This window comes from Diabrotica undecimpunctata, chromosome 10, assembly GCF_040954645.1.
Source record: "Diabrotica undecimpunctata isolate CICGRU chromosome 10, icDiaUnde3, whole genome shotgun sequence".
Lineage (NCBI taxonomy): Eukaryota > Metazoa > Arthropoda > Insecta > Coleoptera > Chrysomelidae > Diabrotica > Diabrotica undecimpunctata.
The window spans coordinates 62,708,774-62,724,257 of NC_092812.1; the positions used below are offsets into that span (position 1 = coordinate 62,708,774).

Below are 15,484 nucleotides of genomic sequence, written 5' to 3' on the forward strand. Positions count from 1 at the left end.
ACGTAGTTCTAGGACTAAAAAACAGAATCACAAAGCTGTCATATTGAACACGCACAGAGAATGGGCTAAGGAAGTTAAAGAAAATATTAATAGAAAATTTATACCCAAAAGGGTTATTAAAAAGAACTAATCTTTCTACTACATGATTACACATCCACAACCACACAATTCAAAACTAACTAATAGAACATTGAGTAGAGTAGAGTAGAGTACAGTAGAGTATATTTTTATTTGCATAAATTTTTTAACATAATTGAGCAAATAACGTCACATTATTCAATAATTAAAATAATATATATTAACATCACAGATTAAAATACATTAACATTACAAATTAAATATGCTGGTCAGGGAGAAGTATAAACCAGGCACTCATCCACAGTATAGGGCTCAATGTTAACTAGGCGTTGAAAAACCTTTCTTTTAAAAGCTTTATAGTGTGTTTCCTGTTGAAAGTTAGATGGTAGAGTATTGTTGAATTTAACACACGCATACAAAGGACTTCTCTTTGTTATAGACAATCTGTGAAGTGTAAAATTCAAATTAAGGCTTCTTGTATTATATCTATGATTGGGAAGCAGGTGATGAAACAAAGTAAAATTTTTAAAAAGGAACATAATACATTCAAGTATATAGATGGCTGAGAAAGTTAGTATATTGACTGATTTCAATCGGCCTCTACAGGATTCTTTCGCCTTTAATCCTAAGATCACCCGGACTGCGTTTTTTGAACTATAAACTATATAACTATAAAGCTATCTACTGTAGCACCCCAGAAAATTAGTCCATATCGCATAATAGAATAAAAGTTTCAAGAATAGAAAAAAAATAATATACTGATAGTAACATGACCACCGGATTTATTACTCCGGAAATAGCGAAAACCTACATTATTAACGGAGTTGGTATCATAGTGAATAATAACATCTCTAAATACGTCACAAACTTCGTCCCAATCTCAGAGAGAATACTCCTTATTCAGTTTAACACCTTCCCTGTTAAGACCAACATAATCCAGGTATATGCACCTACTGAAGGCAAATCAGACAAAGAGATCGAAAATTTCTATTCGGAACTAATGAGTATCCTGAAAAAACTTCACAAAAACGAAATAAAAATGCTTATAGAAGACTTAAATGCCAAAGTGGGAAAGGGTAGATGTGGAGAAACTGTAGGACCCTTTGGACTGGGGGAACGAAACGAACGGGGACATCACCTTATCACCTTCGCTGTGGAAGAACAACTAGTAATCACCAACACTTTCTTTAAACTACCAGCTAGGAGATTATATACGTGGAGATCACCTCAAGACACCCCAGATCTCATCATCAGAAACCAAATTGATTACATTATGGTGAATAAAAGATTCAGAAACGCAATAACATCAGCCAAAACAAATCCTGGTGCTGATATCGGGTCGGACCATAACCCACTGGTAGTTAACATCAGACTAAAGCTGAAAAAGATAGAGAGTGCAAAAGCAAGGAAATACAATTTAGGACCATTAAAAAATGAAGACACCAGGCACCAGATACAACCCTATATAGAAAAAGAATTAAAGAGTACAGACAAAGCTAATGAACCAGATAGCGAAATGGCAAAACTACAACAAATTAACCAGACAATCCTAGATAAATATCTTCGCCCAACAACGGTTAAAAAGAAAGAGTGGATTACTGATAAAATCCTAAATATGATGGAGAATAGAAGAAGAGCTAAAAACAGAGACATGTGGGAGTATAAACGAATTGACAAAGAAATAAGAAAAACTATTAGAGAAACCAAAAACAAATGGTTTAAAGATCAATGCAGAGAAATAGAATCATTGGAAAGTAGACACGACTCGTTTATTCTCCACAAAAAGGTAAAAGAGGCAGCAGGAATGTACAAACCCAAGAGATCAGGACATATGACTGATGATCATGGCGACCCGGTAATAGACATTGAACAAACAAAGAATATATGGAAGAGATACGTTGAGAAGACATTCGATGACGACAGAGATAACAACCAGATAATTATGGAATACGACACAGGACCACTAATCACTCAAGACGAAGTCAAAGCCGCAATTAAAGCAACCAAAGCAGGCAAAGCACCAGGGCCCGACAACTTTCATTTAAAATTTCTAAAAATCATGAAAGACGAAGGAGTAAAATGGCTTACGACAACGTTCAATAAAATCTATGACTCGGGAAAAATCCCAGAGAGCTGGTTAAAATTTACATTTATTGCTATACCTAAAAAACCTAATGCAAAAAAATGCGAAGAGCATCGTATTATCAGTCTAATGAGCCACATTCTTAAGACCTTCTTAAAGATAATACACAGAAGAATTTATCAGAAATGCGAGTCACAGATCTCACGAATGCAGTTTGGGCTCAGGGATGCGTTAGGTACAAGAAAAGCCTTGTTCGCGGTTCAGGTATTATTTCAAAGGTGCAGAGACGTCAACTGCGATATTTATGTATGCTTTATCGACTACCAGAAAGCTTTCGACAGAATCAAACACGATAAGATCATGGATATACTAAAGGCAACTAATGTGGATAACAAAGACCTTCGAGTAATCAAGAACATATACTACAACCAATCAGCAACCATTCGGGTGAAAGGCCAACTAACAGAAGAAGTTGCAATAAAGAGAGGAGTACGACAAAGCTGCATACTCTCTCCCCTATTATTTAACGTCTATTCGCAATACGTCATGAGCCAGGCCTTAGAGCATATCGAAGAGGGTATTCTCATAAATGGTGAGCCTCTGAATAACATCAGATATGCAGACGACACCATCCTCTTTGCAGACAGGTTAGAAGGTTTACAGACACTAGTAACGCAATTGTGGAGAATCAGTCAAGAATACGGGCTAGATTTTAACATCAAGAAAACAAAATACATGGTCATCAGTAAGAAGCATATTCCACCTAGTCAATTACTGGTAGATCAGCAACAAATACTCCAAGTACCCGTTACTACTATTTAGGAACCACCATAAACGACCAATGGGACCACTCAGTTGAGATAAAACAAAGAATTGAAAAAGCCAGGTCAGCATTTGTCAGAATGAGCAAGATATTTAAGAGCCACGACCTACCCTTAAAAACGAAAATCCGTTTATTGAGATGCTACGTATTTACAGTGCTGCTCTATGGGGTTGAATCATGGTCACTAACCGAGGCATCCAAGGGAAAACTCGAGGCGTTTGAGATGTGGTGTTATAGACGGATACTGAGGATCTCCTGGGTGGACCGAATAACAAACATTGAGGTTATACGTCGGATGGATAAAACATGTGAAATTATATCCACGGTGAAACAACGCATGCTAGAATATTTTGGACATATAATGCGAAACGATCATAGATATAACCTGCTGCAACTTATATTACAGGGAAAGGTCTACGGAAAGAGGGGACCAGGAAGAAGAAGAATATCTTGGCTCTAGAAATTACGAAAATGGTTTTCCTTGACCACTTTAGGACTATTTCGAGCTGCGGTCAATAAAGTTAGAATTGCCATGCTAGTAGCCAACATCCGTAACGGATAGGCACCACAAGAAGAAGAAGAAGATAGTAAGATCACCTGGTCTAGATAGCTCTTCAACACTCTTAATGAGTAGCGGGCTCTATTCAGAAAGATAATAAATTGATTGTGTCAGGGAACTGTTCTCGTGAGTAGCTGGTTCTTAAGTAAACAAAAAGATCAGTATTAAGCAACAACCAATTTTCACTGAACCACTGTTCAGCCTTGCTTAGAGTTTGCTCTGCCACTGTGCTCAGCGAAATTTACAATGTTTGAGGAACTACTACCCACCGCATTGGGAAGGTCTATGTAGACCAAAAAGAGAAAAATCCCCAAGACGCTCCCTCGTGGTATGCCTAATTTTAAATTGATCGGTTTCTTACATCCTTAAGAGTAAATCTTACATCCCTTTTTCTCCAAGCATACTTTTTGTGACCTATCTGTGAGAAATGATTTTATCCATTTTAATGCCGGTCCCTGTATTCCATAACGATGTAATTTTTGTAATAAGAGAACATAATCTAGACTATCGGAAAGCCTTAGATAGGCCCAAAAAAGCACCTGGTGTTTAGAAAATTTACCTTGCCTGTAAGAAGCATTAACTATAAAAGAAAGAAGAGAAATCTCTGATGAGACATATTTAATTAAGTTGGTTAATATTTCATCATAACCAGAGCTATGCTTGTTTTTAAGTTATTTATTATGTGGCTTATTTCTTTCTCTGAAACTGGAGTTAGAACATGCAATGATTATTTTGTTCAATAATAATTTGAAAATTTTTTACATGCTTCATTTTCTTTACAGCTTCTGGCGCTGCATTTGCCAAATTGATTTATTTCGTTAGAAAGCACCGGAGGGACACCCTCTAAATAATTGCCAAGCCATTTTAGTTTTATTTTTGCTATTTTCAATTCATTCTTTATGACAATTTTTTCAAAATTGAGTGAGTAAAGAATTGTATTTGTGTTTTTCTGACCTGTAAATATCTTTATAATCAACATTATTATTAGACAGTGTAAACAAAACATCAAGCCTAGAGTTACAATGTTTTATATTATCATTTTTAAAATAATTTTGTAGTTTTTTTATTTGTTGTATTTATCTCTTTGAGTGGAAAACACTGTATGAAAATTTTCTGAACTATATTCATAAAAGCATTCCACTGATTATCATCTACCTCTATTGTCTCAAAAACAGATACCCAGTCTATATTACCTAACATAAATTTAAAAAAAAACTTTATTCTCCTTGCTAAATACTCGTTTTTTTTTTAATTCAAATTTTACATTTTGAGCAGTATGATCAGATTTAATACAACGGAATCAATTATGTCAAGATTTGTAAAAATATTATATATACAAGATTTTTTGTTACCTTGTATGCGTGTATAGTCTTTGATGGAAGGTATAATATCAAAGGAGCTCAAAAACATTTTTAATGTGTCTGGCCACCTCGCACCTTCAAGCAGGGTATCTAAGTTAAAATCACCAGACAGAAAACTGATGGAGTCCTTGTCAACTAAATCACAAAGTATTTGATCTAATTTGTTTTTAAAACTTGTGGTTCTTCTGTTCGGTAGATGGATAAAATTACAATCTTCCTCTTAACAATTCGCACCTCTGCAGTGGAACATTCAAACACCGTTCTTTCTGATAAACTAGAAATATCTTCCTGGGCTAATGCAATAAACGTGTCTGATGTATACCGCACTGCTCCTGTGATCTGTTTCTACAATATGAAGAGATCAGTTTAAAATTCCTCACATTGTAGTCCCTTAGTTGTTTTTCTGTTTTCCAATGCTCAGTTAAACAAAGACCAAAGTATTTATCATGATCTTCTAGGATAAAATTAATGGCATCAATAGTTGTTCTAATTGATTGCGTATTTAAGTGGATTACTAATAATTTCTTCTGGTCTAAGTCTGGTCAGTCTTAAAATGATTAAAAATTACACCGTTCGGTCATAATTCTTGCTACATTAAATGACGTATTTTTAGTTCTGAAACAGTAATTTTAAATGAACTTTTGTGCTTATCTGTCTGATAACGTTTTTATCCAGTTTTGTTTCTTTTAGGTAGATTTATTGATAAACCATCCATTAAAAAATGCAACAACAAATAGCTTAATAACAGTATTACTAACGACTTTTGCATAACTGCCGTACATGGAAAAAACTAAGAGATGTCGGAAGGAAAATAGTGAAACTAATATGGTACCCTCAGTACAAAACATAAAATATCAATATGATAGGTAGAATATTCTAATCGCTTAGTGAAGACCTTGGTATAACATGAGAGAACAAGGAAGACTACAAATGCGCTGGGAATGCAACCTTAAAAAATTCACAGACACGACGTGGATGAAAATATCAAGACAAGTAGAAGAATAGAAGAAATTAAGTAAAGATTATGTCCAATATTGATCGCTGAAATAGATAGATTGCTTGTTGAGAATAATTTTATCATATGCCATCACGAAGATCTAGGAATAAATTATTTTTATTAACTTTTTTACCGTCTATGTGTTTTAACAGTAATACAAACAGTAAACGTAAATCCTGCTAAAATAATTGAAAACACTTTTTACGATGCCAGACGATTTTAATGGAATTAATTTAAAATATTTCTGATGTTTTCCAAGTTCTATATTTGCAAAATAAACAATTATTTATAGCATTAAAATTGTCGTTAAAGTTTTTAGAGGAACACAGCTAGTAACTCCAAGTTTCAGCGAGTTTTTGTATTTATAATGTACATCACGTCAGGCGTAATCCAAAAAGTCTAATAAAACTTTTACACCATCAAGCTCCCGGTTTCTTTATGATAATGAAGTAGTTTTCATATACATTTTGTTTTTAAATTAACCCAAATATACAGATGTAAAACAAGAAAGACTGGAGTTTAATGTTTTTTGAGAAAATAAATTAAGGGTAGCACGAGGAAATTTTATGGGTTGTCTGCATAGAAACAAAGAGTATAAAGTTATATTAACCGAAACTGCCCCTGAATAAATTTTATGCTAGATTCTGAAAATTGGTTCTTATGTACTTCCTTCCCAACTCATCACCCGAACAGTTTCACATCATTTCTAAGTTATTATCATAAACTGAATGCAGTAGCGGAAGTTACAACTTCACAAAATATGCACACTATAAGTTCCACTTACAATGTCCTTATATATATATATATATATATATATATATATATATATATATATATATATATATATATATACATATATTTAAAATATATATATACGAGGCGTGTTTTTTTAATTAAGTACCGTTTTGGAATTAAAAAAAGACGTGCAAAGATATGGCAATAATTTTATTTTTACATGAAAGCCTGTACCTTAATCTACTTTTCTACATAATTTCCGTGAATATTGAGGCACTTGTCATAACGTGGCACCAGTTTTTGAATGAGATCTTTGGTCTGATTAGCCACATGTGGACGGGCATTGTCATGCAGCAAAACGATACCCTTACTCAACTTGCCACGTCTTTTGTTCTGGATTGCACGACGCAGATTTTTCAGTGTCTCACAATAAGACGCTGCATTGATTGTCTCATTACGAGGCAGAAACTCCACTAGCAATACTCCTTTTCTGTCCCAAAAAACTGTGCACATGATTTTCCGGGCAGAAATTGTTTGCTTAAACTTCACTCTTTTGGGTGATGATGAATGTCGCTATTCCATGGATTGTTGTTTCGATTCTGGTGTGACGTAGGCCACCCACGTTTCGTCACCAGTAACAATTTGGTCTAAAAAATCTTCACCTTCACTGTGGTACCGCTCAAGGAAAGTCAATGCACTGCCTAAACGTTGGGTTTTGTGCAAATCCGTCAACATTTTTGGAACCCAACGTGAACACAATTTCCGGTAACTCAAGTTCTCGGTAACAATGCGATACAAAATACTACGAGAATACTGAGGAAAGCAGTCGGACAATGATGAAATTGTAAAGCGTCTGTTTTCTCTCACCTTTTCGTCCACTTTCTGCACCAAATTTTCATTAACGACCGAAGGACGCCCACTCCGTTCTTCATCATGCACATTTGTGCGGCCATCTTTAAATGCTCTCACCCATTTCCTTACCATTCCATCACTCATAATGTTTTGTCCGTAAACTTCAACGATCTCACGATGAATATCGATCGGTTTTACGCCTTTAGCACTAAGAAATCGTATAACAGCCCGTACTTCACAATAAGCGTGACTCACGATTGTTGGAGGCATCTTAAACACTGGAGTAAACAAGTATACAATGAAGAATCAGACTGTAATGGCGTCAGTGCGTAGACAAGAGATGTAAGTAACCAGCGCTCATGCGCGGAACGCCGACCGTAGCGCTGCGGCGGCGGAATCGCAAAACGGTACTTACTTAAAAAACATGCCTCGTATATATATATTTAAAATATATTCAATGGTTGAATAGCAGAGGTTTTATCGGTCAATAATTGGCAAATAAAAGTCGTCAACTACTTTATTGATTTATTCGAATACGTTTCGCTTTTATTTTTAAAAGCATCATCAGTTCACTACAAATTAAAAAGATTTTAGAATATAAGTAAACAACCAACAGGGTTCATAGTTACAAAAACAATTTGTAGGGTTTTTTGATGTTATAAAAACTCTACGATAGCTTAACATTAAAGATTAACAACTAAACGAGAGAAACGAAACAAAAAAATACAAGAAAAACTGTAAACTTCATAGCTTATTCATAGCATTGCCTCGAAGAAAAATAATATTCTACAACACATGAATACTTGTTGAAGAGAGAAGAGGAACCAGTGTGTTTTGTTTGTGAATGTAAAGTGACAGTGAAGCACATTTTGATTGAGTGTCCAATATACTCAGTGGAAAGACTATATGACCACTTTCCAAAAACATTAAAAGAACTTTTGGGAGAATCTAAATACGTAGCTGTGTTTGTCTGCTAAAATAAATGTCTTGACGGACCCCTAGACGAGAAGCGAGTGTCCTTGTATTTTCCTTCGACGTGTTCTTCTATTAATTATTCGTCTATTTCGTTTTAGGGATATCGCTGTGCATTTGTCTGAGAGAAATAATCTGTACTTATCTGTCTATACTTTTTTAAGGAATATATTATAACCTTTCGAGACTGGCTGAATGACGAAAGTCAATGCCACAAAAAAAAAAAAAAAAAAAAAAATACGTAGCTGACTTGATAGAATTCTTGAAAACTATAAACCTTTTCAATAAAATTTAATACAATACATTAATAATTAAAATATATATTGTATACATTATTATGTAATTGATATTTTGTATATGCCTATTTATGTCTTTATCACTTTTGTATTTTTCTTATGCTAATAACCCTAAGTGGTTGAAGCAAAATAAATAAAAAAAAAATCGGTTGCCTGTAAAGTCGGTTTTACGGGCGAAGATTTTAAGTGACAACGTCTTTTTCTCGGTAGAATATTTATTGATATGAATATTATTAAATTGCACAATAGGAACAAGGAATTGAATGAAAATAGGAATTGCACAAATTTTAACTATAGAAATATATTTTGTTTACTAAAACATTGTACATGTAAACTTAAACTTAACTAATTTCTATTTGAGTGATTTTGTTGAGGATAGGACGATGATAGGAGAAATATGAAATGAAAGGAAGTGCTTCTGCTGTAATGTGTAATCCAACGCCAAGAACGCTCGAGAAAGACAGAGACACAAGCACGCACCGATTCAACGCACCTAATTCTCTAGTGCTGCGCGCGCAGCGGACCGATCATGTTTGAGTGGGAGAGAGACGCAAGGCATTCGCTGGTCCGGCGGGCCTCTCTCTCGTTCGGTGACTCATCGTAACAGACGTGAGCGGGCGTTACACTTTTTCATGAGTGACTCCGAGCCACAACCTAATTTAAGACGTTGTCACGTCAAAAAAAAAATTCTTGAAATCTATAAAGTTTTTTAATAAAAATTTAATACATCAATAATTAAAATACATATTGTATACATTATTATGTTACTGATAATATTTTGTATATGCCTATGTATGTCTTTATCACTTTTTGTATTTGTGGTTGAAGTAAAATAAATAAAAAAAAAATAATAATAATAATATACAAACCATTGTCTATCAAACATTAATTTAAAATTTTTATCTGATACAAAACCAGGTATCATTATTTGTAAGATTTTAAACAATATTTAATACTTTCTAAATAACCCCAAATTGTTTTTCCTATACAAATTGTTCTTAGAAACTATTCACTATTGAAGTCCACTGTTCTCTATATAATAACCCTGTAACATTTTTTTAGGCTAACAATAGCAAAAAACGAAATAATTAGGTAAAATTTAACCAAACAATAAGAGGCGTATAGCAGAACATATTTCTGTGAAAAAATTATAATTAAATATGCAATTAAAAGAAAAATAACATTATTTTTGAAAAGCTCTAAAGGGACCGGTTTACACCATGGTTAGAGTAAAATGGCCCCGTCCATGAGGTAAAATGACACTTACAGTTCTTTTGTACAAAAAAAGTAATAAAACATTGCTATTTGCAAAAATAACGAATATACCTACATACAGTTTCTGCTTTCCAGTTACACACGCATACAATAGATGGCACCATTTATTGCACAAAATGCACTTAATCCAAACCTCCTTGTTGGATGTACTGGATAATTCCGAGTAAAATATGCAGGCGGCGTCGTCTTCATCATCATTAAACCTTTTGTTTTCTTTCATATTCTTGACGTTTGAAGTTGACTTTGGTGTTTTTGTGTTTCTTTTATTAAAAGATAAATTGGTATGGAGGTAATAACCTTGTTCCTTTGATCAAGTTGATCCTTACGAAGGTCTTGAACTCCTTGTTAAAGAAGGCGTCTTAGGTAGTAGGGACATAGCATATGGAGTTACATAAGTATCTTTTTACACAAGATGATGGAATTTCATTTCTTTTATCGCCAACTTTCTGTTCTGAAGTGCTAACTTCGGAAATTGGTATTGAATTACCAATCGCAGAGCTTGTAACGTCAACTTAATCGTTTGAAACAACAACTTCCGGATTTGAAGCTGCAGTGGATAAAGTTTTATTTGCTGATAATCCCCCCGGACTGTTTCCAAAAAGGTGATATCATCCAAAGATCGTCCATTTACTTCTCATTCCTCTCACGGGTCTGATGAAGATGTATTACGATTTTTTCTTTTCCTTATAAGTAAAGAACTTGAAAGCGAAGAAGTATCTCTTTGTGAAGAAGTAGTTCTTGGTTCATGAATAGGATCAACTGTTTCATTTTCCACTATAGGTCGATCAGTTGTACACAATGGTTTTAATTTATAATCTGGAAATATGTTCTGATTAAAAGGACAGATGCATGTTGTCTCGAATCCACTGAGTCCGTTGTTAAGTGTGGCAGCTGTTCGATCCGATTTTTCAAATAAGCTAGTTATATTGTACAAAGTTACGTTTTCAGGGTTTGTTTTTAGCCATAATATAACTTTCTTATTTAAATACGCCATTAGGACCCTATCTTGAACTGAGCACTGAGTGTATGTTGTTGAAAATGATTTAAGACCAGAATGAAGGTGTCAGATTTTATATATCCAGATTAGTTGTAAAGAGAAAGGGTTCCATATGGAACGCCTTGATTCATTCCTTTATTTGCGAGGAAATATTATTGCTGGAGGAATAAATTGAACAGCAGCATTTACACAGAGAACAATGGTGACATTGTATCTCCTTTCAACGATTTTTAAGAAGCCCTTGTTTCTGCCCTTTATGTGCTAAAATTTTGTGCAACTTGCTAGGGACCGTCTGGATACCAGCCTCATCCATATTATATATTCTCATAGGATTGATGTTATTTTTATTTTGTATTTCATCTAAAAGGGAAAAAATTAAAGTCTCTCGCTCTGGTGGCTGAGGTAGCCTCAGAAGTTCTAAAAGAAATTTCTGAATGTCACATTAAAAAATCTTTAAACCAAGCCGTTCCAGCTGACTTTTTGTTTTCAGAAAACCTGTGTTTATTGCATAATACAGCGATAACACATAATGGAGACGGGATGATGAAAACCATAAAATAACTTTATAGAGAGAAAGTATAGCTGCTAGAATAAAAAAGGGTATACTGATGATGCCACTGGCAGGAAAAAATTAATAAAATGACACTTGCAGGAAAGACTTCTGAAAGGAACTAATAAATGAAAAATTATAATGAAAGTAGACGATTACATTTCGTTTCAATTCAAGCTTCTCTCTTGTTATTTCTTTTCAATTCACCATTATTCTACACGTATTTCGAAGTATTTACCTCTCATCAGGAGCACTTGTGGTAGCTTAAATTGAAACGAAATGTTGATCAACTATTTGGCCGTTATAGTAATATAACATGCCTGAGTATGCCAGTAGCGAAATCTATACCAAGCAACGAGGAGTCAGGAAACTTCTCTTCGATCACAAATAAAGTGAACTGAAAATCCAAGCTTCTTCTTCTTCTTATAGTGGCTATCCGTTTCGGATGTCGGCGACCAAGAGGGCAAGCTGTACTTTGCTCGCTACTGCTCTGATGAGATTTGTGGTTATTGCGTTGTACCACGTACATACATTTTTCAGCTAGGAAATCCTTAGCCGTCCTATTCCTCGCTTTCCTCCTACTTTTCCCTATAAAATTAGTTGCAGCAATGCATATCTTTCACTGTTTTTCATTATTTTTATTTCGTTTCATTCAGTTACTGAGATATTTGATTTCGGCTGTGTTTATTGTAGTTGAAAACTCTTTTTTTTTATGTCCTGCTCTTAAACCGTCCTGATTAGTAACGTGGTCGGTATATTCCTACTAATGTTAGCAATAACCTTATATGTCGACGAAACATCTATAGTTTACCCTTGAAAAACACCATCTTTTGCACTGTTTATGTAAAGAGAAAACGTTGAAATGTAATTAAACGATTGATTGCCTTTCTTTTCAATTCACCAAAAGTAGTTTCAGAACCTAGTTAAAACGATGTTATGTCACATCTGACAGTTGCGTCCAGTTTTACTAGAAAGTAAAATAAGTCCAGGACTCGTGACATTTTCAAACAAACCTAAATTTTCGTCTGCCTTTTATGTTAACTGGTATCATGTTAAGATGTGATCTTTTCACAGAAAATATGTACAACGCATCAAGAAATAAATGGACACTAACAAGTGATACTTAAAAAAGTGTGACTCATGCCTTTTTCAAAATGACCGGTCCAATTACTATACCATATCTTCAGTAGAAAACCAATTGCCTTTATTTCAGTTACATATACAGAATATGTTATAAATAGAATCATGGTTCGACTGCGTGATGTTCCAAAAAAAACTAAGGTAAAATACAATATTTCCGCTAAACCCTGTATAAACTTAAAAAAATTAAATACAACCATTTTAAACATAAGGATAAGTAAATAAAAACTAATAATATCTCATCATTTGAGAATATTTCTAGTCATTACTTTAAAAAAAAATTGCAGGTATCCAGTAATGGATCGTAAATAAGAGCTATAACTATAAAATTTAAATGATTCTAGAATGTCTCTATCGTACCGTTTTAGTAACCAATATAATGTGATTAATGGTTATGTGCAAAGTATATATCTCTAAAAAGCATAAATAAAATTAATTAAGTAATACTCGTTCCCGGTTAGGTTGAGACGTAAATAAATAAATAAGAGTGGTCTATATTATTACAATTAATTATTTCTTGCAGCTTAACTAATATTCGTGAAAGATTCAGAAGCTTTTTAAAATTAGATTTTTTTTTTGTGTATTATGACTATCGCGCTAGGCCTAAATAGTTTAGTAAAAGACAAAGAAGCTGAAAAAATCTTATACAGTTTCTTGAAGGTTGTAAAAGGTATATAAGTTACAGCTTTGTTTTTTTAACGTTTTTTCTATAAAACGTTGTTTATACATTTTACAGAAAAATGATGCACTGTGAACATTTGCACCTTATTTGTTTTTCGGACCTACAGGCCAATGGTGAATTCCATCTATTCAAACATCCTTTACTGGTATAACCTGTGTTGGGCCTTTTCTCTTCTTTATTTGTAGCGACTTCTCAGTTTAACTTGCTGAGGTCTTCCGCTTTTTGCACTGGTGAATCGCTCTCCTATCCTGGATAATGCTTCTCCCAGTTGTGTTCTAAACTGAGCGTGTTTGACTTTAAGCTTCGCGCCAGTTCTATGTTCAGCTGAATTCTTGTAAAGAATCCAACTGTTACAATAATAGAGCAACGATTAGATCTAGTAGATGCTAAAATATTCTAAAATACCATTTTTCACTCTTTAGAATAGCTTTATTTCGTCCCATATTTCTGTCCAACTAATCAACATCGCCCATCTGACGATTGTATTCTTGTACAAGATATGGACAACTTGCTTCTTTTGTTCTATTTTCTTTCTTGTCATATCTCTTGGCAGTAGTTTTAGGAACTTCATCAGCGAAAGTCGATAAAAACGTGACTAATTTGTTATCTTTCCACACTAAGCTACTTATTTCCACACCATCGCAAGTACCAATAAACTGTACACTAGTTCCTCTATCTTCATTTTTCATAGCATTTATATCCGGAAGCATACAATTTGGAATCTTATTCCTTCTTACGGTTCCTAAACTGCGAATATCTTGTTTGGAAAGATATACGAGGAGAGGTATAGAAGAGTAATAATTGTCAAAATAAAGCCTGTGACTCCTATTCCTAAGAATAATTCTAGCCAATCTCACCATAACATTTGCAAATACTCCGAGGTCAGGTTCAAAAGCAGGTCTCGTTTTTTGATCATTCTCTTGTCCTGTATATAATTATATAGGATACCGCATATCCAGAGCTACTGCATAAGACAAAAAATTTAAAACCTCATTTATGTGGCTTGTTTGGTAATAAATTAAAATATTCATAGGGACTTTCAAGTTGTAGAATATGATTTGGAAGACTCTGATTTCCTCTAAATTCCAGTTGCTTTTCGGATAAGTTAAATTTTTTTTTCTCCATGTAATGTTTAAAAATAAAAAAACATCTAGTATTTTTGATCACAAATTGATTCTAAAATAAGTATACATTTTCCAAGGGCAAATGTATACCAGAGTTACTGGAGGCTCTTCCTCTACAGTGCTATCAACTATATTAGTGTCTACAGCATTCTCGTCCATTTCGTTTAATGGTTCAGAATCCTCATTATCAGACTCATCATATGTACCAACTTGTTCGTCAGGTAAGAAATCTGGATCTGCATCATCATCATCAAACCCATCTTCGCTATCCCAAAGCCTATCTATTATATCGGCAAGTTCCTTCTCAGTCAGCGGCCTTTTATCTTTCCAACTCATGATGTTTTATATAAAAGATAAAATTTACTAGATATGCATGATGTTGTTTGTAAACAACAACAACAAAAAACATCATTATGAGACAAATATGCGCAGTACTGTATACCGCAAGAAATTATGCATTTTACTTAGCTTATTAATAACACGTAAAATAAATTAACTCAAATTACTTTAGTAAAACTAACAAAACGAATCTGAAACACGTGTCAGTGTCTAATCTTGTACACTACCTAACTAAAAAGACACAATACTGGTAACCAACACCATCCATGATTGTTTAGGCTACTTACGCTGATTAATATTGCATTGTTAGGGGACAACGTCATGCACAAACTGATTCATTTTTATCTGCTTTTAAAATAAATGTTTATTTTTAGTATGTTGTTTTTAAACAACATGATACAGTGAAAGGTTAAAATACATAAACAATTACCCGAGACAATTGCATAACACTCCTTTGCAAACATTATATGTGGACGAAATGTATTTTTTGTTTTTAGGGAGTTAAAACTACCCCTAAGTAGCAAAAATAGAAAAACACGTATTTAGCGTATTATGCAGTAAAATCTGATTGAATTAAGTAAAACATACATATTCAATAATAATTTGTACTTTAATACAAAT

The 15,484-nt window shown here is 33.8% G+C and overlaps 1 protein-coding gene across 1 annotated transcript; it reads left to right on the forward strand.

The window, feature by feature from the left end:
* Nucleotides 1-847: 847 nt before the first annotated feature.
* LOC140451734 (uncharacterized) lies at nucleotides 848-5,675 on the forward strand. The gene is made up of 2 exons (XM_072545576.1): nucleotides 848-2,152; nucleotides 5,595-5,675. The coding sequence occupies exons 1-2, from the start codon at nucleotides 848-850 to the stop codon at nucleotides 5,673-5,675; spliced, it is 1,386 nt and encodes a 461-aa protein (XP_072401677.1).
* The last annotated feature ends 9,809 nt before the right edge of the window (nucleotides 5,676-15,484 follow it).

Excerpts from the sequence above, each read along its gene's own strand:
- LOC140451734 (XM_072545576.1), top strand. The coding sequence starts at position 848 with ATGACCACCGGATTTATTACTCCGGAAATAGCGAAAACCTACATTATT. Across the intron at positions 2,153-5,594 it reads AAATCATGAAAGACGAAGGA|GTAGATTTATTGATAAACCA; the intron begins GTAAAATGGCTT and ends TGTTTCTTTTAG.